This window comes from Myodes glareolus, chromosome 13, assembly GCF_982192425.1.
Source record: "Myodes glareolus chromosome 13, mMyoGla1.1, whole genome shotgun sequence".
In the NCBI taxonomy this organism is placed as follows: domain Eukaryota; kingdom Metazoa; phylum Chordata; class Mammalia; order Rodentia; family Cricetidae; genus Myodes; species Myodes glareolus.
Window position 1 is genome coordinate 34,024,943 of NC_142038.1, and position 21,435 is coordinate 34,046,377.

General features: G+C 36.2%; 1 protein-coding gene across 9 annotated transcripts in view; it reads right to left on the reverse strand.

Annotated features, from left to right (window-relative positions):
- Csnk1g3 (casein kinase 1 gamma 3) overlaps positions 1-21,435 on the reverse strand; it is a 91,034-nt gene that overhangs the window by 49,075 nt on the left and 20,524 nt on the right. For all 9 annotated transcript variants that reach the window (XM_085699858.2, XM_085699856.2, XM_085699854.2 and 6 more), the window contains exons 2-4: positions 16,533-16,956; positions 8,000-8,040; positions 6,152-6,221 (exon numbers count right to left, since the gene is read on the reverse strand). In XM_085699858.2, coding sequence (XP_085555984.1) covers positions 6,152-6,221; positions 8,000-8,040; positions 16,533-16,710 — 289 coding nt within the window. In that variant the 5' untranslated portion in view covers positions 16,711-16,956. The remainder of the gene's footprint in view (positions 1-6,151; positions 6,222-7,999; positions 8,041-16,532; positions 16,957-21,435) is intronic.

Sequence of the window (21,435 nt, forward strand, 5' to 3'; positions counted from 1 at the left end):
GGGGGGAGTCATTTTTTATAACACAAAAGAAACATCTAACACAACTCTCAGGATAATTTGGATTATAAGCTGGTAAAGTCTGATAAGCACACCTTTGATCTACTACAAACTAGCACCATACTTAATGGTGAGAGAGTGAATTTATTCCACCAACAGCTGGGAACAAGCCATGAACGTCCACTTTGAACTCTTGTATTCAACCATGCTTTAAGAGAACAAACAATCAAAATGGAGTCACCCAAGATAAAGTTTCAAAATATAAGACATGTTTAACTGACCTTTCAAGAAACCAGGAGAAATGTTCTACATGGGCTAGTTTCAGCATGGTGCTTAAATTCCCTCTGCTCTAATCCTCACACAAAGTAACGTGACATAATCTGACGTTAATCAGTCATGTGTCATCTACTGTTCAGTCTCCCTTTCCTATCTTCAGAGTATAAAACCACTCTCCTCTGCTCAGCTCACCAAGATACTTAATTTCACATTATGGAAATAAGTTTTACAGAGTTGTAATTCTGGCAGTCTGAGAAGCTGGGGTCTTACCTGGGCTGTTTACAGAAAGACACTGATGCAGTTTTTGTTAGTTTTCTTTTCTTTGTCAAGACAGGGTCTCATTATCTAGTGTTGCCTAGCCTGGAACTCATTATTCAGTTTATGCTGGCCTCCAACTCAGATCCACCTGTCTCTGCATCCCCAGTGTCAGGATTAAAAGTGTGAGTCATCATACCTGGTCCTGGTACAGTCTTTTAAAGAAGAAAACTTGGGCTGAGCATATAGCTCAGTGATAGAATTCTTGCTTAGTGTTCATAATGGCCATTTGGGAACTTTTTATACTAACGAGAATTTAAGTCAACACAATCCAAACAAAAGGTCTCTGAGATTCTCAAAAACCTTAAAGGTACAAAAAGACCCTCAGGCCCCAATATCTGGGATGTGTCATTTTAAGAGACTTCTTGGTACCATAAGTTCTCTCATTACAGCAGCACCAGTGTAAGAGAGGACAGAGAAAGCAGATTTTCTTAAAATTTCTTTTTACTGTTGTTTTGTGATCAGGTCTCATATGTTGTCCATGATGAGTTCAAACCTGTGTCTCTCCTGCCTCATATTTCTAAGTGGTGGGATCATAGACATGTGTTGGTATACCTGGATAATTTCTTAAGTTTGCTAAAACATGATTCTGAAAAGCATGATCAGGTAACTGATGTGGAATTTCCCACTGTATACTGTGATTACCATTAATGAATAAAGAAACTGCTTTGGACCTATAGCAGGGCAGAAGTTAGGTGGGCAGGGAAAGTTAAGCTGAATGCTGGGAGAAAGATAGGTGGAGTCAGAGAGAAGCCATGCAGCCCCTGCCGGAGACAGATGCTGGGAACTTCACCCTGTAAGCCACAGCCATGTGGCGATACACAGATTAATGGAAATGGGTCAAATTAATATGTAAGAGTTAGCCAATAAGAAGCTAGAGCTAATGGGCCAAGCAGTGTTTTAATTAATACAGTTTCTGTGTGATTATTTCGGGGCTAAGCAACCAGAAACTAACGAGCAGCCTTATTCCAACAGGTAACTCTGTGAAAAAGATGAATTCTAGACATCACTGATGTTTACAGGGCTTATACAATAACCAAAATTCTTCACAAAAAGTACAATTAAAATTCCACACATTATAGAATTCTCTACATTCATTTTACAGCAGATATAACCAAGGAGTTCTTAAAAGATGGTAAACGTTGAAAGTGTTAATAACCAGATGGAAACATGGAAAGAACACAGAAGTCATGACTTTTTACAAAGCACAGATTGAGAAGGCAAAGGGGGCACCAGGAAGAAGGAAGGGAGTTCCCTAACGTCTTAGAAGACAATACTGTGAAGTTATAATTTTAGTAACAGCAACTACTGCTATCACCAAATTAGTGTAGATCTACATAGTTGAAAGAACCTCAAAAAGTCAAGTCACTCACTTGAGAAACAATATTTCCCATATGAATACTGAAAACAGTCAAAGTTTTAGATTAATAACATGATAACACTCCTGCTGGAGAAGAGTCAAGTGGCAGCAGGGAATGTGCTGCAAAGCAGGTACATTTAGCTAGGGCTTCACTAGGCCATCCACTGGAAGAGGACATTCCACGTGCACAATGAATACAAATGTGAAAATAACAGCTTCATGCAAGTAATAGTAAGTTTAAAACAACTAGAAAGTAGACAGTAGAAAGAGAAAGAATATGCTCACGGATGTTAAAGAGGCTATAAATTAATGTTTTAATGAAGACCATGAAAACACAAAGAATTGAAGGGAACAATGAAAACAATTCAAAATATAACAGTAGTATTCAACAAAGAAATAGAATCACTAAAGAAAACCAAAACTGAAATAAAATTGGAAATGAGAAACTCAGGAAGCCAAATAAAACCCTCAGAGGTAAGCCACACCAACAGATTAAGAGACATGGAAGAGAGAATTTCAGAGCTTGAAGATCAGGTATCGCAGACAAAGAAAATGTTGAATCTAAAACAAACCAACAAACAAAAACCAGGCACAAAACATCTAGAAAATCTGGGACACTATGAAAAGACAAAACCTACGAATAATAGGTATAGAGTAAAGAGAGAAAAAAAAAACCTATGTCAAATGCACAGAAAATATTTTTAACAAAATTATAGAAGAAAATTCCTCCAATCTGAAGAAAGGGATGCCTATCAAAGGTATAAAAGTATACAGAACACCAAATAGACATGACTAGAAATAAAGTCCCTAGAAACACTAACTGTACAAAACAAAGAAAGGATAATAAAAGTTGTAAGGGAAAAATGAAGTTACATACACAGGGAAGCCCATGAGAATAACACCTGACTTTTCAATGCAGACTCTGAAAGCCAACAGAGCCTAAGCTGAGAGATGGTCTACTACAAGCTCTAAAAGACCACAGAAATCAGCCTAGACTACCGTACCCAGCAAAAACTATCAATCACAATCATCAGAATAAGGAAAACATTACACGATAAAAAACAAATTTAAGCAATTTTTGCCCAGTAATTCAGTTCCCCAGAAGGTACTTCAGTCTGAAGAAGTCCGTAGAAGAACTGTACACAAGAGGACACAACAACAAATAATCCCACAACTGTTCATCAAAAGAGGGGTAGAGACAAAAGAGTATACTATATGACACACCAAAGTCCCCAGTGTCATCAGGACGGATAAAGAGGTGACGGAGAGTCAGGAGAAAAGGAGAGTGGAGATTTTTCTGTTTCTGATGTGGTTTTTATTCTGTTTTGGTTTATTAGGGTTTTGTTGTTGCTGTTGTTCTTGCTTTTGTTTGCTTATTTTGTTTTCTTCTGTGGGGGAGGGGGATGCAACAGGGATGTTGAGGGGATATGAGGGACTGGGAGATGAACAGAATTGGGGTGCATGATGAGAAACCCCCAAAGATTCAATAAAGAAGTTTCAAAAAAATGAAAAAAACAAAGAGGGGTAGAAAAACACACTAGTGAAGCTCAAAAAGATAAACATGGTATGCACTTCTAAGTGGATACTAACTGTAAAGCAAAGGGTAATGAGCCTATAGTCCACAACCCTAGAGAAGCTAAGCAACAAGATGAGCCCTAAGGGGGGAAAATATATATAGAACCTACTGGGAAGGGGAAATAGACAAGATCTCCTAACAAAATTGGGAACACAGGGGTGGATGGATACCTTGCTCAGCCTAGATATGGTAAGGAGGGCCTTGGACCTTCCTCAAACAATGTGCCTTACCCACTCTAAGGAGTGGATGGGGGCGTGGATAGGAAGAGGGGAGAGAGTGGGAACTGGGATTGGTATGCAAAATAAAAAAAAATTGTTTTCTTTTTTAAAAAAATAAAATTGAAAAAAAAGAAAATATACTACCATAACAAAATAACAGGAATTAATAAATACTACTCATTAATAACTAACTAGCAATTCTCCAGGGATAAGACACAGACTAACAGATTGAATTTGAAGGCCAGATCCATTTTTCTGTTGCTTCCAAGAAATACACTTTAAATCAAGGATACACTGCCTCAGGGTAAAAGGATGGAAAAAGGTATCCAGGCAAATGGATTAAGGAAACAAGCAGATGTAGTTACCTTAATATCTGACGAAACAGACTTCAAACCAAAACTAGGCAGAAGAAATAGGGAAGAACACTACATAAAAATCTACAATATATTCATTAATGCAAAGTTTACTAACACTGCAAGGACTACTCGTTTGCATATGCTCTTAGCGAGGGAAAAATGCAAAGTGTGTATCATTTGAAGAAATGGACATTCTACCAACTAGAATATAAATATGTTTATAGAAATACACATCAAGGCCAGGCAGTAGTGGCACACGCCTTTAATCCTAGCACTAGAGAGGCAGAGGTAAGAAGAGCTCTGTGAGTTCAAGGCCATCCTGATCTATAGAGCTAGTTTCAGGACAGCTAGGTAGGGCTGTTACCAAAAAAAAAAAAAAAACCTTATCTTGAAAAGCAAACAAACAAAAATCTATTTTATTAAATATGGGAAAATAATATACCCTACTACAGATAAATAAGTAAAATCAATTAGAAGAATAGGAGTAAATAAAAGTAGCACTGAGAGCTTCAATATGAAGACAATGCAACACATAGTAGAAATTTTAACCATAAACATTTGTCAATGAAAAAAATCTCTATTCCCATTGAGATTTAAGAACTTCATATATAAATATATTTGTATCACCTACTATTATCAAGAAATTACTACAAATTTGATGGCTTAAAATAACAAAAAAATAATTGTATTACACCTTAGAGGCCAGTGTCTCAAATCAGTTTCATAAGGCTGAATCAAAGCAGAGCCATGCTCCCTTTGCAGGCTCGAGCAGAGAACCCAGGGGCCTCCTTCAGGATCTTAGACTGCAGGCATACTTTATTTAGTTCATTCACATCGTTCCAATCAATGCCTCCATGGGCATACAGTCTTTCCCTTTTCTGTCTATGTCAAATTTCTCTGCCTTTTTAGTAAAGATACTTGGGTTGCATTGAGGGCTTATCTAGACAACATCCAGGATAATCCTGCAATCTCACATGTCTGCTATATGCTAACTATGGGCTCCAGGGCTAACTATGTGGATATATTTATGAAGCCATGTTTTACACCCATTATAATAACAGCAATATTGCTAAAAAAAAAAAAAAAAAAACTAACAGTATGGATGCTCAGCAGTAAAGGCATCTGCCAACAAACCTAAGAAGACTCCAGAAATGTGAGCCTATTCCTCCGTATCTGAAGGTCAGAGAGTCTGAGCTTATTTTTGCTCTTTCAAAGTTGTTGACAGAAGGTGTGGCTATAAAACAAGATATCCTGACCTAGGGTGTGGCTACTTGGTGTTTTGGACATTAAGATGGCCCGCTCCACCCTGACCAAAAGTCAGAAAATTCAAACATACTTCTGCTCCTTCTTTTGAAATAGGAAGTATGACATAGGGAGTGGACGCCTACAGGATACTTGGTCTAGGGTGTACCCTGTCCCAGACATCAAATGCATTACTCAAAAAATAATGACTCGATGTCTCAAGTATTGAAGCAAGTAACTGTTCTGGTTGTACTCTGTGTCCTGTTAAAGCAGTCTGTTGCCTTCTCCCCTAGCTCTTTTGTATTGGGACATAAAAGTGTATGAAAAATAAACACAGGCAAACTCGGAACTCAGAAGAGAGAATTCAGCATCCAGTTCGCTGAGTTGCCCTCCCATTACTATCCTGTGTCTCTGTGTTTCTTTCTTTTCTCTGTTTCTCCTACCAACATTTCTAATCCTAATGCCCCTACCCTGGAACATTTGAGCCTGCCAACCCGCCGTGGCTAGGACCGCAGAAGTCATGCCAAAAAAAGGGGTTGGTGACACCTAACAACCTAGGTCTAGCTCCCAGGACACACAAGGTGAAGAAAACGCACCACCTTCTACACGCCATCCCCTATCCTCCACATGCACACCACAATGTACTCTGATCCGCTAAAAACAGGAAGCACTCTTAGCCACTGAAGCATTTCTTCAGCCCCAATATAAAAAAAAAATTCTGTAAACAAATTTAAAATATTATTTTTGAAACTAGAGTATTATTGTTATGACAATCTGTGTTACTCCAAATTTTAAAATTCATATAACTTACCTCCAGATCCTAACTGCTTGTAGAATCTGTATTCCAAATGCAGCTGTGGTGCTCTGGATTTCATGGGCTCCTAGGCAAACAATTGAATAAACAAAAGACATTTCAATTAAGACAAACCACTAGCTTCTAATTCCAAATGTTTTAAACTTTAGCATCAACTTATATACACTATAATATTCTACTAGGTATCTCTATTCCTCTAGATCTACACTGTACTTATGTTCAATAAATTGATACCATCTGTAAGCATATGTAAAGTAAGCATTTGAACAGCTATCAGAGGAACCAAAAGGATTTTTTTAAAAAAATAATTAAATTAAAATCACAGTTTTCTGCAATAAAAGGTAAGCACAACAAAAGAACAAAGAGACTAAGGGAAACAGAAGTTACAAGAAAAACTATGTAAGTGCATTATGAGGGAGAAAGTAGAAACTTCACATCAATAGAGATCTGAACAACACGGAGAGAAGGTCTAATAGGCAGTGATGGGGTGGAGGGCAGTGACGATCACAAGCAAAAACCAGATTCAAGAATGAGACACACAGTAGGCATGTGTGTGTGTGTGTGTGTGTGTGTGTTTGAAAGAGAGAGAGAGAGAGAGAGAGAGAGAGAGAGAGAGAGAGAAATACACTACAAACTTAGAATCAGAAGGATTATTTATAGCAAATGGTAAGCTTAAATCTTGAGGAGCAATAAGAGTAGTAGTTAAATGCTCAGAGATTGAAACCAAATTATACTGGATTTAAACCTTTGACTTCCCACTTCATTAGCTGTGTGGTTTGGAAAGTTAGTTAACTTTGCTGTACATTGAAGTTCCTCGTCTGCAAAATGCAGTTAACACTTGTTATGGTTCCCTCGCTCCTTTCCTCTCTATATATACATGCATATGTGTGTGCACAATATACAAGTTAATATATAAAATACTGAAAACAGTGCCTTTCACATATCACATCCATGAATTTTGACTATCTAAAAACTGTAAGATATGACATAATATTCACTTATACCATCACAACAGAAATTAAATATACATCTTAATGATTGATGTGCTTCAAGTAAAAAGAAAAGGAACCAGCCCTGACTTAGTTTAGTAATTTCAATTTGATCCTGTACTTCAATAGCAACAACACAATGTTAGGATACCACCATGTAGTGCAAGCCACATTACCAACAGATGACCTTTACAGAAGCTGGTGGAACTCGAAGCCAGCCGGGTATACATAGTGAGTTCTAGAACAGTCAGATCTAAACAGAAACTCTGTCTAAATAGATGATAGATAAATAAATGAATGATTGAGTGAATAAATAATAAATGAATAAAATAGTTCCTTGGTGCGAATTCTTCCATAGAACTACTTTGTACCTGTGACACTGAGCACTTGGAATTTTACTCCCATGACAGTTCTCCTTGCTACCACCACATTCATGGCTTTCTAAACCCTTGAAAGCCAAGCAATAACCAGCTTTACTACATTTATAAAACACCAGTAGAAACACTTCAGAAGATAATTGGAAGTGTGTGTTCAAATACAATCCTAAATGCTAAAGGTGCTTTTGTCTAAATGCTTGAATCAGTAAGAAAAATTTTGCTTTTATCCACTTAAAAATACCACTGAAAATACTGCCAAACTACAAATTTCACTTCCATAACGCTGCCGAAGTAAAGACAGAACTGTCACACAGAGAAAGCACTGACACTCTACACATCATTAGAGACACGAACAAAAGGTCAGTTAGGCAAACATTTTTCCTTCTTGAATGAATACCAAAATTATAAATGTAAAAATAAAAAAATTAATAAGCCGATAATCAAAGGAAAAAACTGTAGAAAAATAATCATGAACTTACCAGTTTAATCGCCACATATTCATTTGTGTATAAATTTTTCCCTTGAAAAAGGAAGAAATAAGTCAGATCCTGCTAATACTTTGAAATTTAACTTACATAACTTTTATGACCTGTACTCTGTCTTTTTAAAAAGTATAAGAGACATTTAAATAGCAAAAGTTTTTTCTTTCAGCTATAAAGAAAAAGAATTGCCAAATTTACTATCAACTCAAATGTATTTAATATTTCACTTAGATTCCAAGTAGAAACCGGTACTTATAAATATATTGTCCATTATAATAAAGAACACATTCTGACTGTTTTAATATTGCATGCAACTTAGAAAATAACCAATATTCAAGTGAATACTGAATACATTTTAAGCCAGAATACTTATATAAAAGAAGAATATAAATCCTCACCCATCCATCATTTCCTTTTAAACTATTATGGAATACAGTACGATCAGACCACATATTTAATCCAGCATATGTATCAGATATATGAAAACTCTGGAACATGTTTAAGATAAAATTAAGTAAGAAAACTAATCAATAATTGGCTCAAAAACTCATTAACTACCTTAAGAAAAAATTATTAGTTTTTCAACTTACAAATTAATTTCAATTATTTATAGTTAAATATAAGAAATGAAATAAAATATATATGGTGACCTTTCTAGGGATAAGAAAACATGAAGAACAGGATTCTATACATATCTGGCTACATGAAATACTTTAAACTTCTAAATACTGAAAATTATGTTAAATATAAAGGTATGTAAATGTTGGAACACAGGCTTAACATCACTAACATGCAAAGAATTTTTATAAACTACAATTGTCTTTGTGTTGACCATAAGCTAAGAAAATTACAATGGTCAGAATCTACAACCCCAGAAAAAACACTATGGAGAATTTGAGAGTTAATAAGGCTAGAAGGGCAATTTGAAATATCAATTAACATGTATCTTTGCAAGCACATCAAAAAGAATGAAATAAAAAAAAGAGCCATGTTGTTTCTTAATTTCTAGGCACAAATAACTACTGTAATGAAAACAGAATGACTTGTTTGTTTGTTTTTAAACCCAGAAAGTGGTTCTGGTTACAATGACTACTAAAAACAAAATAGGCAGTTTACCAATCTTCATGCACGGCGTTTTTCTGCACAGGACCCTCTGACCTTTCAGAGAGCTCCAGATGTGCCGCTGTCTTTACAGAAAGAGTATTCACAGACATATTCTAAATATTGCCCTCACAGCATAAGAATGTGTTAAGGGGGAAAACACTCACATTAAAGCTGAGTAGCATAGATCTCAGAAACTCAACACACTTGACAGATTTAACCCAGGAGAAATACCAAAAGCGGAACAAACAAAGTTTATTCTGAAACACACAAACCAAGCCTACATAACTATTTTTCAAACTTTAGAGAATATTTTATATTTTTAAGCAACTAGTTTTGCATTTAGAAATGCTTTCGTGCACATTTTCAGGAACTCGTTATGTATGAAAATGTAGGTGTCCTCTGGGAAACCTGAGTGAAGACTGTTAGTGATCTGATTTTAGACTGGTATCCTATTCACAACTGAATCAAAGATGAAAAATATATGTTTTCTCAGAGTATTATCATCTCTTTATAACTATATAAATTTTATTATGAATATATGCAGGAAAAATCCAAGACAAAAGGCTAAATATAGATCCCACAGAACCAAAACACACCAACATTTTTGTTGACTTTCATATAGTCTAATCTTTTATGTCACAGCAGAAAGAAAAATAAATAAATGAGAAAAGAAAGGAAGGAAGGAAGGAAGGAAGGAAGGAAGGAAGGAAGGAAGGAAGAAAAGAGAGTAGTTGAGTCCTAAAAAGAGCATCATCCTTGTTAATATTAGAGATCTGGCTGAACTGTGGTGATCACAGTCATAAATATGAATGAAGATTAAACAATACAGTCTTGTCATTGAGTACAGCCACAGTCCTACAGTTAGATTTTAATCAATATGTATTACACACAAAAGCAAATGGTGCACCACGTGTGTTTGTCTGTCTGTGTGATATGAGTAAGATAGAGAGGGTATAGAGAATCCCATTAAGGCTACAACTGGACTGGGCCTAGCTCATTGATAGCTTAATTTACGTCAAGTGACATTTCTAACAGTTTTCTGCGGTATTGAACCCAAAGAAGCTTTACCAATACTGTGGAATTGGAGTTATTAGAGAAAACTACGTCCTTTGGATGTTATATATTTGTTTATAGTAGGAACCACTAGTTATCCATCAGTATTAACACTGTACTTCCAATAACAAAGAATATCCAAGTTTAAAAATGGTTTTCCAGCTACAAACTACGCTTTCTAGGCTCTTTTTCAGCTTCTTGTGGCCAAATGAAAAACTTCACACTGGTGGAGATAAAGTACGATGCCTCCAATTTCCAGGACTGTAATGTGTTCCTGACTGGAAAGGAGTTAACAGCTAGGAAGATAGCCCTGCAAACACTAAAGACACACACTGAACATACAGGGTACAGTTACCCGGTGTTTGCCCTCTGTCTGTGTTATATGGAAGAGAACAAAGTAAGTGGATTAAAATTACTGTATTTGGGGACTTTTAAATTTGTTATCATAGCATCATTGTCAATTTTTAATTTTTACTTTTATTTATTCAGGCAAGGGGGGGCAGGGTATGCATGTGCAATGGAGTACATGGATGTCAGAGGCAACTCGCAGAAGTCAGTCTCACTTGTCATCATGTGGGTACCAAGGATTGCACTTAGGTCATCAGACTCAGTGACAAGTGCCTTGTGCAACACTAAGCCATCCTGCCAGCCCCACCGTCTAGTCTTTATTTTTACATTTTCCAGTGTTTTAGAATGTTTTTGCAGAAGTCAATAAACAAAAATAACAAAATTACCCAAATCTTTATGTAATGGAGATATAATGGAACTTCCAGCACCATAATTTCCAAGCCCAAAGATCAAAATAAGGAGTTGTGAGCAATACAGGAATAAGAGGAGAAAAGCAAAACTAAGAGAAGTTATTGAAACTTAATTATGTCAAAAGGTATACAGTATCTTATTTCAGATATGATCATTCATAAAGCAATATTTCTGAGGTTTTTTTTAATGTAATGTCAATCAGGCACACCCACAAGAAAACAGAGGAGATGCTCAGGAAATAAATTATCTTTCTCTCAGAAAGCCAGGGGCAGTAGTTCTCAACCTGTGGGTCACGACCTCTTTGGAGACTGTCAAACAACCCTTTCACAGTGGTCAACTAAGACCATCAGAAAACAAACAGATATTTACATTACAATTCATAACAGTAGGAAAATTGCAAACATGAAGTAGCAACAGAAACAATTTTATGGTTAGTGGTCACCACAACGTGAGGAACTGTACTAAACAGTGCAGCATTAGAAAGGCTGAGAACCACTGCCACAGAAGACTGCAAAAGCAGCCTGCGTGTGTTAGGTGGCAGAACACAAGGACGTAAAAAAAGTTTAAGCAAAGGCCTTTATTATTAGTTTTAGGGGAAAGGCAAGACAAGATAAACAGATTAAGACTGGCGTGTCTCTACAGTTCCAATGATCTTTGGGTAGAGGGCTTGTCTCTAAAAGCATGGCACAGAATACTGTTCCTAGGTATAGAGACAGATAAAGAGACTCAAGCTGGGGATTGGATAATTCACATACCCAAGGCATTCCCCTACCTAAGTCTCTAGCAATTAATTGCTCTTTTCCTAAGAATACACCAACTATAGGAGGTACAGGCTATCCCCCAAATAAAATGGTTTTTTGTTTTTGTTTGTTTTTTTTTAACATATTCAAAGAAGACTTCTGGGTATTTCAGAGGACCTGAGTTCAACTCCCAGGATCCACATGGCAGTTTACAACCATCTGTAACTCCAATCCAGTAGATTTAACACCCTCTTCTAACCTCCACAGGACAGCACATACTTGGGGCACTGACATACAGACAGGCAAAACTCCTACACAAATTAAAGGAGAGGATAGGGGCTGAGGTAGAAGCCTTTGCACTGAAACTAACCTCACCAGACAATGAGGCTGAAGAAATCTTTGGATAATTTAGACAAGGGCTCTCACCTGCCCCTCCCCTACACAACACCAATACAGTGCTAGAGCCAGAGGGATCTGAGACACCTCACCTTTCAATTGAGCCCAACTCAGTTAATAAATTAGTGCTGGTATCAATATTAGTTCAGAGATGCTTAATGTTGCAGTGAGCTGTAGTTAAAGCCAGTGGCTGAACTAAGTGAAATGAAGTAACTGTTGAGTATAACTTCCCTAAGTCTTAGGGCTCAGAGGACATGGAGGAAAAGGGGCAGAGATTGAAGAACCTAATAATTGGGAAGAGTGCTATGAAATGCTGCCTTCTGGACAGGACAACACATGACAACGGCACTCATCAACTCACAGCAACTGAGGTTGTCTTCCTAAGACCTGCACAAGTTGAAGCCATGAGCATGACAGCATGAGTGGGAGGGACCCATAAGGACTCCCTGGCTGAGGAACTGCTGGCAGTAGCGAGGATAAGGGAAAGCATTTCCTCAGTGAGATGTATCCACTGGTAAGCTGTTCATGCCTAGTTAATGACCCCACACAGGCACAGGCACAAAGCCACTCTATTCAAACCCAGTAGGGGTATTTTCTAAAATGAAATCCATGGGAGTAAGAGGGGAAACTGCTGGGAAGAGTACAGAGGCACTTGGAAAGAACATGAGAGGTGTGTGGGGATCAAAACACATTTTAACAATATTCATGAAATTGTTAAAGAATTTTAATTATTTTTAAAAGATGTCCAAAGATCATAAGAAACAAAAAATGTTTTAAATACACAATAGAATCCTACTATCTTGGCTAGCTATGTTTGAAGTATTTGTTATGTATCAAAAACAGTTCTAGGGATTCTGAATTGCTTAAACTTGAAATCTATCTACCAACAGTCAAAAAATGCAAATTGTACTGACAACAGATGAAGACGAAAGAAAACAGCAAATAAATTGATCTATCATTCAAAATAAAGATGTTTAAAATGTTGACTTAAATAAAATTTAAATTTAATGCTTACAACTTTGTGTGTTTTTTAATCTCAATCAGTCCTTTTCGAAAAACTAATAACCTGTAAGAAGAGTTTCCAGCAATGCACAGCACTCTCTCTCCATGGAGCAACTATGCATGTGATGGGGCTGGGGGCATCTTCGAGTTCTACTTAAAGTTACAACACATCAAGGTATCAAAGAGGTATCGGGTAGCTAAAGTATCCTACGAGGTAAGAAACAGCTCTCTAATTAATTAATAAATAAATAAATAAACTGGGCATCCTTGTTGAAAATAAGCACCTTTCTTGAAAAGCACTTACCTATAAAAAGTCTCATAGTCTTTCTTACTCAAATACCACACACACATACAAATTAGTATAGAAAATCAAATGTTCAGGATGCTTTATTAATGTGACTTTAATAAAAAAATACTTTAAGGATCCAAAGCAGGACTGGAGAGATGGCTCAGCAGTTAAGAGCACTGGTTGCTCTTCTGCAGTACCTGAGACCAATTGCCAGCACTCATATGGTGGCTCACACCATATGTAATTTTAGTCTCAGAGTTACAATAACTTTTTTTATAAACAGAAACCATGGAGGGCTTTGAAAAGAAAGTAATAAACCCCTCAGAGGTCTCTGAGTAAGAAAAATTAAAATGACTAACTTAGCTCTGTATATGGATATGGATATGGTATATATATGGAAAATACTTAGATATCCACAAAACAATGGCACACATAGAAAGAAAGATATATTTACTTGATATATATGGAAACACTTCCCCCTAGAGAGGGGAATGAAGCATGAAGCTCAGGAAGTAAATGATCTAAATCCTAGAGCTGCAGCTTTCAAACTCACAAGGTCCCTCCCCAAGGTTAAGTTTATGGAAGCAAAAAATAGATGCTAAAAGAAGGGCCTCCCCCATTAATGAGCTGTGAGAAGGGCATGCTCCCAACCTGCCAAGCTGCCTGGGAGTTAGGCAGATCTCTGGAAATGCAACTTTTTCTGAGCTGGCACCCACACAGGGTGGGCTTTTCAGTGATGCAGCTGCCTTTGAGTCATACTGGCCTATCACACAGACTACTAAAATTAACACCAATAAAATCTTTGGTTAACCAAATTAGAATTTCATAGAATTGTGTCTTTGCAGGAAAAGTCTCAGACTATAAGTTATTATAGTATTCACTTGACTTTTCAAGATATACATATATATATATAATAATTTAAACAAATATGTAAGTATCATACATACATACACAACACACTTAGAGTCTACATAGGCACTTGATTGGATAAGATTAAAGATCCTAAGCCAGCACATTGTATTTACTTTTGCTCATTCACAGATACACAGAAGGGAATGCCCCACAATATACAGTATAACTTTATAAACAGATCATGGACACCATGTCTCATATTGTTCTGGTTAAGTTGGCCCACTAAAATTGTTCTATATGAATACACATATATACAGAGTGTATATTATAAGAATAGTTATTTCTAAATTATGGAGAAAACTGTAATAAAAACAACCAAAGCCTTTATAGGTGTGGCAGGTCCTTCTGTCTATGTGCTGCTTTTATTGGTTAATGAATAAAAAAACTGCTTTAAGCCTATAGCAGAGCAGGCCAGAACAGCTAGGCAGGGAAAACTAAACTGAATGCTGAGAGAAAGAAGGCGGAGTCAGAGAGAAGTTATGTAGCCCCTGCCAGAGTACAACTTTACTTTGTAAGCCACAGCCTCATGGCGATACACAGATTAATGGAGATGGGTTAATTTAAGATATAAGTTAGCCAGAAATACACTTAAGCTATTGGCCAAACAGTATTGCAAATAACATGGTTTCTGTGTGATTATTTCAGGGCTGAGCAGCCAGGAACAAACAAGCGGCCTCCTACAACACTATATAGATATTATATTAGCTTTTATATTATACTCTAAATTTAATATTTATAATAACCTAGGAAGAGATTCATGAACATTTTTCAGTATATAATCCATGTTAAGAATTAGATGGATAATCTCAAACTTTGACAGAAAGTAATTAACCTAGTTTCTCTGACTCCCAAGTAAGAACACTATCTTTAAAAAATAAGCCACAAAATATTTGCCCTTTCAAAGATTTTAATCCCTACTAAATGTAAAAGAATCTGTCAACTACATTGTTTATAGCTATGTACAAAGAATGTACGTAGCTTTTATTAGCTTGTTTCTTCATTCATATTTAATGTTCATTAGCAACACAAAACAAATGAAAGAGACACTACAAATTAGAATATTTTAAAAAATAGTAAGAAATAGCTCAGTAAAAACATACAAATCATTTTATTTTCAACAAAGAGTGGACCCAGTGAAAACTGTGAAATTATTTTTTCCCCTCAAGGTCATAGTCTTGGTGATTCAATGAGGTGAGTCCTTAATGTACCTAATTACCTTACTACTGATTGCTGTGATACCATGCCACATTCCTTGTTACTTTTCAATGGAGACAGACTCTCTACTACACTACGAGTAGAAAGATTGAAATTTCACATCTAAACCTGTCACTGAACTCTCTGCGGCATTCAGTAAAGTGCCTTCTCTATGGAGCCTCAGGTTCCTGAAGTGGACAGTTTAGGAGCTTCAATAAGCACAGCATTTCCCAAACTATTACAGCATGAGTAGGTAGATAACGCTGAGATTCCTGTTAAAGAAACGATGCTGAACCTTACCTCAGACACAGTAGGGCAAAGGAAAGGGAAGAATGGTGCAGAGAAACTAGCTATTATAACAAGTAAAGGTTAACTTTACATAGTATCTTAACTTGACTTTGAGCCACATATATGACTCTAAAGTGATCAGTTACTAAACGTTTTGAAATACAAAAATGAAACCTAAATATCTCCCCATATTATACTATACAACAAAAGACTTACTGGAAACTATGGCCTTTGTAAAATTTTATTTACTTATTTTTATGTGTATGAATGTTTTGCCTGCATATACATACACACATACATAATACATAATACATACATACACACACGTGTGCATTATGCACTTGAGCCTGATGCTCAAGAAAATCAGAAGAATGCACAGGATCCCCTTGAACTGAAATCACAAGTGGTCGTGAGCTGCAATGTGGTGCTGGGAATCAAACCTGGGTTCTCTGGAAGAGCAGCAAGTGCTCTAATACCACTCAGCCACCTCTCCAGCCCCTGCATGAACTTTTAAATTTACTTTTTCTTGTTTCCTCACATTCTTAAGAAATGAGAATGGTTAATCTCAAACAAATAGACATCTAGATACTAGGGAATTTCGTACAAATGAAAGTACAAATAAATAAGAAATTTCCAACACCTATATTCTTTATAACCAGTACTTTGAGAAAGCATGGTTCAACTAAAGCCCCCAATGTATACACAAGGAACTTAAACACTAAAGAAAGTAGTCTTACAAGTGTATTTCTTTACAAGTGTATCTTTACATAACGTAACAAACAAGCAGTCTTACCTAATCGTAATTCTCCAAAATTGCCACATCCAATTTTTTTCCCAACTCTAAAGTTAGGTCCAACCATTAAAACTCCAGAGGAAGAAGAGCCAGTTCCTCGAGTGCTGTGTCCTGATCGACCACTGGGTCGTGCCATTCTATCATCAGATTTGTCCTTGTCTTTCTTTTTATTATCCATATCAAGTTTGCGGTACTCCACTTTGAATTCTTTAATCAAGACAAGCACAATGAAATGGGCACTGTAAGAGTAGGTGCATCACTAGGTGAGAGTACGCGATGAGCAGCGTCAGCGTTCAAACTCCAGCCGATAGTCAGTCAGCTGAGGCGTGTTCATCCCATTCGGACAACTGTTCGCAGCTGTCTTCTCAGCAAAGTACGCCTTCAAAATTATCTTCTCAGGGATCGAAGCTGGTTTGATAGAGAGCTGTGACATTAAAAGGAGAAAACTGTCAACAAAGATGACATATATATTTAGGAAAATGAATGATAAAAGCTTAGGTTACCTGTTGAGGCCCCAGAAATCAAAGCACAGTAGACTCTTAAATGAACCATTAATTTTTGTCTATACATTAATACCAAATATCATTTAAAAAAAAACAAATTTAACTTTTTAAAAAAATTGTGAATTTGGGAGGGAACTGGGAGGGGAGGAGGTGAAAATTTTTAATAATAATAATAATAAAACGTGAAAAAATTGTGAATTTGAGTGTACATGTGATATACATGTATGTGTATGAATGTTTATATGACCATGAACATATGGGCACACGTGTATATATACAAGTATGTATGGAGGCCAGAAGTAGAAATCAGATATTTTATCAGTTTTTGTTGCTATGATAAAATATCATAATCAAAATCAGCTTATAGAAGAGTTTATTTTGGCCACAGTGATGAGGAATACAAGGCAGCAGGTGGCCCAAGCCAGCGGTTAAGAGATTATATCTCAAATGTAAGTAGCAAGCAGAGAAAACAAATTATAATTAAAGTAAGACTAAAAACTCTGTAAGCCTGCCCCCAGTGACACACTTCCTCCAGCAAGGCTAGACCACCAAAGAATTTTGTAACCTCCCCAAACAAAACCACCAATTGGGGACCAAGTGTTCAAACAATTGTGCCTATGGGAGCCGTTTGCATTTAAGTCACCACAGGTGTCTTCCTTAATTACTCTCTCTCTCTCTCTCTCTCTCTCTCTCTCTCTCTCTCTCTCACACACACACACACACACACACACACACACACACACACCTACTCAGTGCTCATGGACTAGCCAGGCTGACGGAATGACAAGCTCCAAGGGTCCCCTGGCTCTGCCCCTTTCCAGTGATAGGGTTATGGAGGCACACGTCATACCCGGCTTCTTAGAGGAGTGTTCGGGATCCAAACTCAGGGCCCCACACTTGTGCAAGAGCTTACTTTTCCACTTGAGCATCTCCCTATCCCCAACAAACACAAAACTTAAAAATCAGGGACCTGGTTGTTTTAAAATAACAAAGAAGAAAAGGTACTGAACGTTTCATAAAACAACATCCATTGATTAGACCAGACATTCCCACTTAAAAGTTACTGCAGTAAGAAAAAGGAGGACTCAAAGTCTGAGAAATATAGCTATTCTATTTAAAAGCAGAAAAACAACACACACATTTTAAAATTTTTAAATCTTAATTACTTTTTTCACTCTTGTACACTTAATTTTTACTTTTCAAAAGTATGTTTTCATTTTGTCTTCATTTCAAAAGTATATTCTCATTTACTCAAATATTTATTATCCTTCATATATAGAAAAGAGTCACAAAACTGATAGTACAAAAACACAGTCTTTGGATCTCTCAAGGAAAATAATTTTTATGTAACACTCAAACTAAGCCTTTAAAAAAAATAATTTCACAAGGATAAGAGATGTTGGAGAAGATAGGTATAAAAGTTTCCTTTAGAGACAGGGGTTTTATTATGTACCACACGCTGGTTTCAGACTTGCAATCTTCCTGACTCAGACTCCCATCCAAGTTCTAGCATTACATATACCACCATGCCTAGCTACATGTATTGAGTTTTCCAATATACAGATGAAACCACTAAAGCATTAAAAAGTGCAGGAGACTTTTAAAAGAGCAATCACATACTTCCTTTAGAAATTTAGCTAGCAAATACATGTGAACTCTGCCGTTAGTCCGGCAGATATCGTAGATGAACATCTACTTTCGTACAAGCAATCCAAGCAGGCTTCCACGCCTTGCAATAACAGTTTCAAGCTAGGCTGTGGTGATACATGTCTGAAATGCCCTTATTGGGCTCCATAATAAAATAAGGAAGAACAGAAGACCTCAAAACATAGCTTTTAAAAATATCTATAAATCAACACAATCCCAAAAAACTGGTGAGTCTGTTTTCTAAACTGATACGCCTGCGCCTAAAGTTATTGTAAAAATGCAGAATCTAGAATAAACTCAAACCACAAAAACAAAATTAAATATACAGTACCTAATGCCAAGGCTTATTAGAGAGCTACAGTAATCAGAACAATGTGGAACTACTACAGAATAGGTAAGTGAAACAGAAGAGTCCCAAACAGAGCCACATAGATGCCCAGCTGATTTTCCACTAAGATATCAAGTCAATTCAAAAGTGACATGGGTCACAACAACTATACATCTGTGTGTGGAAAAAAAAGAACCTTGATTCAATCCATGAAAGAATAGTATGTAATGAATCATACCTCTAAACACAAAAAAATGAGAACCATAAAGGAAAATAGCTTTGTAAGCTTGTGATATATATAAAGGAAAAATAAGATAAAAAGTTAATAAATAGAGCTGAAGAAAAAAAACAAAAATTACGAGAAATTAGTTCATATATTTATGAATATGCATTAATACACTGCAATTAAGTAATAAACTTTATTTTTATGCAAAACATAAATATATTTTCCACAAGGAATGTTAGCAAATAGCCAATAAATATATGAAGTCTTGATTATCATATTCACCATAGAAATACAGATTAAAACCATAAAAGTATCATTTCATACTCATAAGTATGGCAAAACTTTAAAAGATTACCAGTAGCAAAGCTAGCAGAAATTAAGAACAAGCATGTCTGTCCTTAATTTCTGGTACAAGCATAATACAGTATGACAAGGAACCAAGTTTGACAGTTTCTTAAAAAGGAAAACGTATATTTATCCTATGACCTATCAATAAAACAATGTATTCAGGAAGATCTGTCACCATTTTTTATTGTAACTTCATTTATAATAACCAAAACTGAACATAATTAAAGTGTTCTCAACAGAAGAATAAGCAAGTTGGCATATTCATATAACAGAATACTATTTGAATCATGAGTAGGTTGAAAGACATCAGACACAATGAGTTATAGTCACAGAAATCCTAGAACCAGCAGAATTAAGCTACAGGATTAGAAATCAGAACCGAGGTTTACCAGGTGGAGGATAGTTCACTAGAAAATAGCATGGAGGAACTTCCTTGTGGAAGCATATATCCTGTACCTTCATTAAGAGGAGCACAGGCAGCTATATACTTGTCAATGCATAAAACTACATCTGAAACCTGTGCATGGTGTTATATGTACATTGTGCCTCAAAATGTGGCTTTTAAAATAATAGTTGGGCTGACTGAATGACTCAGAGGGTAACAGTGTAGTGCTCCAACCCCCATAAACTTCCCTCTGACCTTCATATATGTGTGCGCACAAATATATATATATAAGTTAAAATAAATATTAAAAAACAATGCCCATTCACAAAACAAAAATTTAGTAAAATATCTCAAAGTATATTATAATATCCCCTTTATTACATAAATTTACATAAAAGTTTACCTTAAAATGTAGCTCTTTTAAATAGTTAATTAGCTGTTAACTATTAACTAACATAATAGCAATATTTTTGAATTTTTAAAACAAAAAGTCTCTGCTTTTTTTTCCATTTAGAAGAAAATTATTTTCTTTTGGAAAAATTTTGTATTTCTGATATATAGCTTTTCATTTATGTTTAAACAGTGAGCTACCCAAAACCATATTCTACATATAAGAAACCAAATAATCTACAAATGAAGTAAAAATGTTCCATAGATATTTATACATTTCTCACTCCTCAACCTATTTGCCCTTCCCTTCCTCTCAGTTACTGAATGTGTCTTTTAGGTAAAGCCTATGTATGCATAAATATGTATAGAAATACTTGTAGACTGTTCTGTCTGTGTAAGAGGTGCATAGGAAATCTTCCAAGAACACAAACTGTTCCACAATAGAAAGAGAATGTAAAAGAGTATCATTAAATTAAAGATACTCTTTAAAGAGTATTGTACTCTCTCCCTTTCATAGCCTTCCATCCCTCGTGAACCCTAGCACAGGGTATTCAGCATGATGGAGGACAGCAAGGCCAAGAAACAGCCCTAAATTTCTTCCCTGTAGAGGGGCCCAGAAAATAGGCCCACACCTGAAACTGGGAAATCAGGAGAGAAACAAGCAGCAGTGAATTAGCTTAAAATGGAGCCATAAAAAAATGAATTTTCTGAATAGATAAAAACAAAGCAATGGAAACTGACTAGGAAATCAATCATTCATGACAGGTAAGGAGGACAAGTCAAAGTTTGACAACAATGGCCACTAAGAAACTAACACATCTGTTACCTCACTCACTTCAGAACAGTCCAGGAACTATTCATAAACTTATAATACAGAATTCTTATTTTTAAAACTATTTTTAAGAAATTAAAATAGTTTAAGACTTTTGGGTCCAGGGCTGGATGGAGAGGTGGCTTCACGAGTAGAAGCACGTGTTCCACCAGCCTTAGGACCTGAGTTTGGATTCCCCAGAACCTATGTAAAACCCAGTCAATGTATTATCTTAATCCCAGCACAGGCACTTATGGGGAGAAGG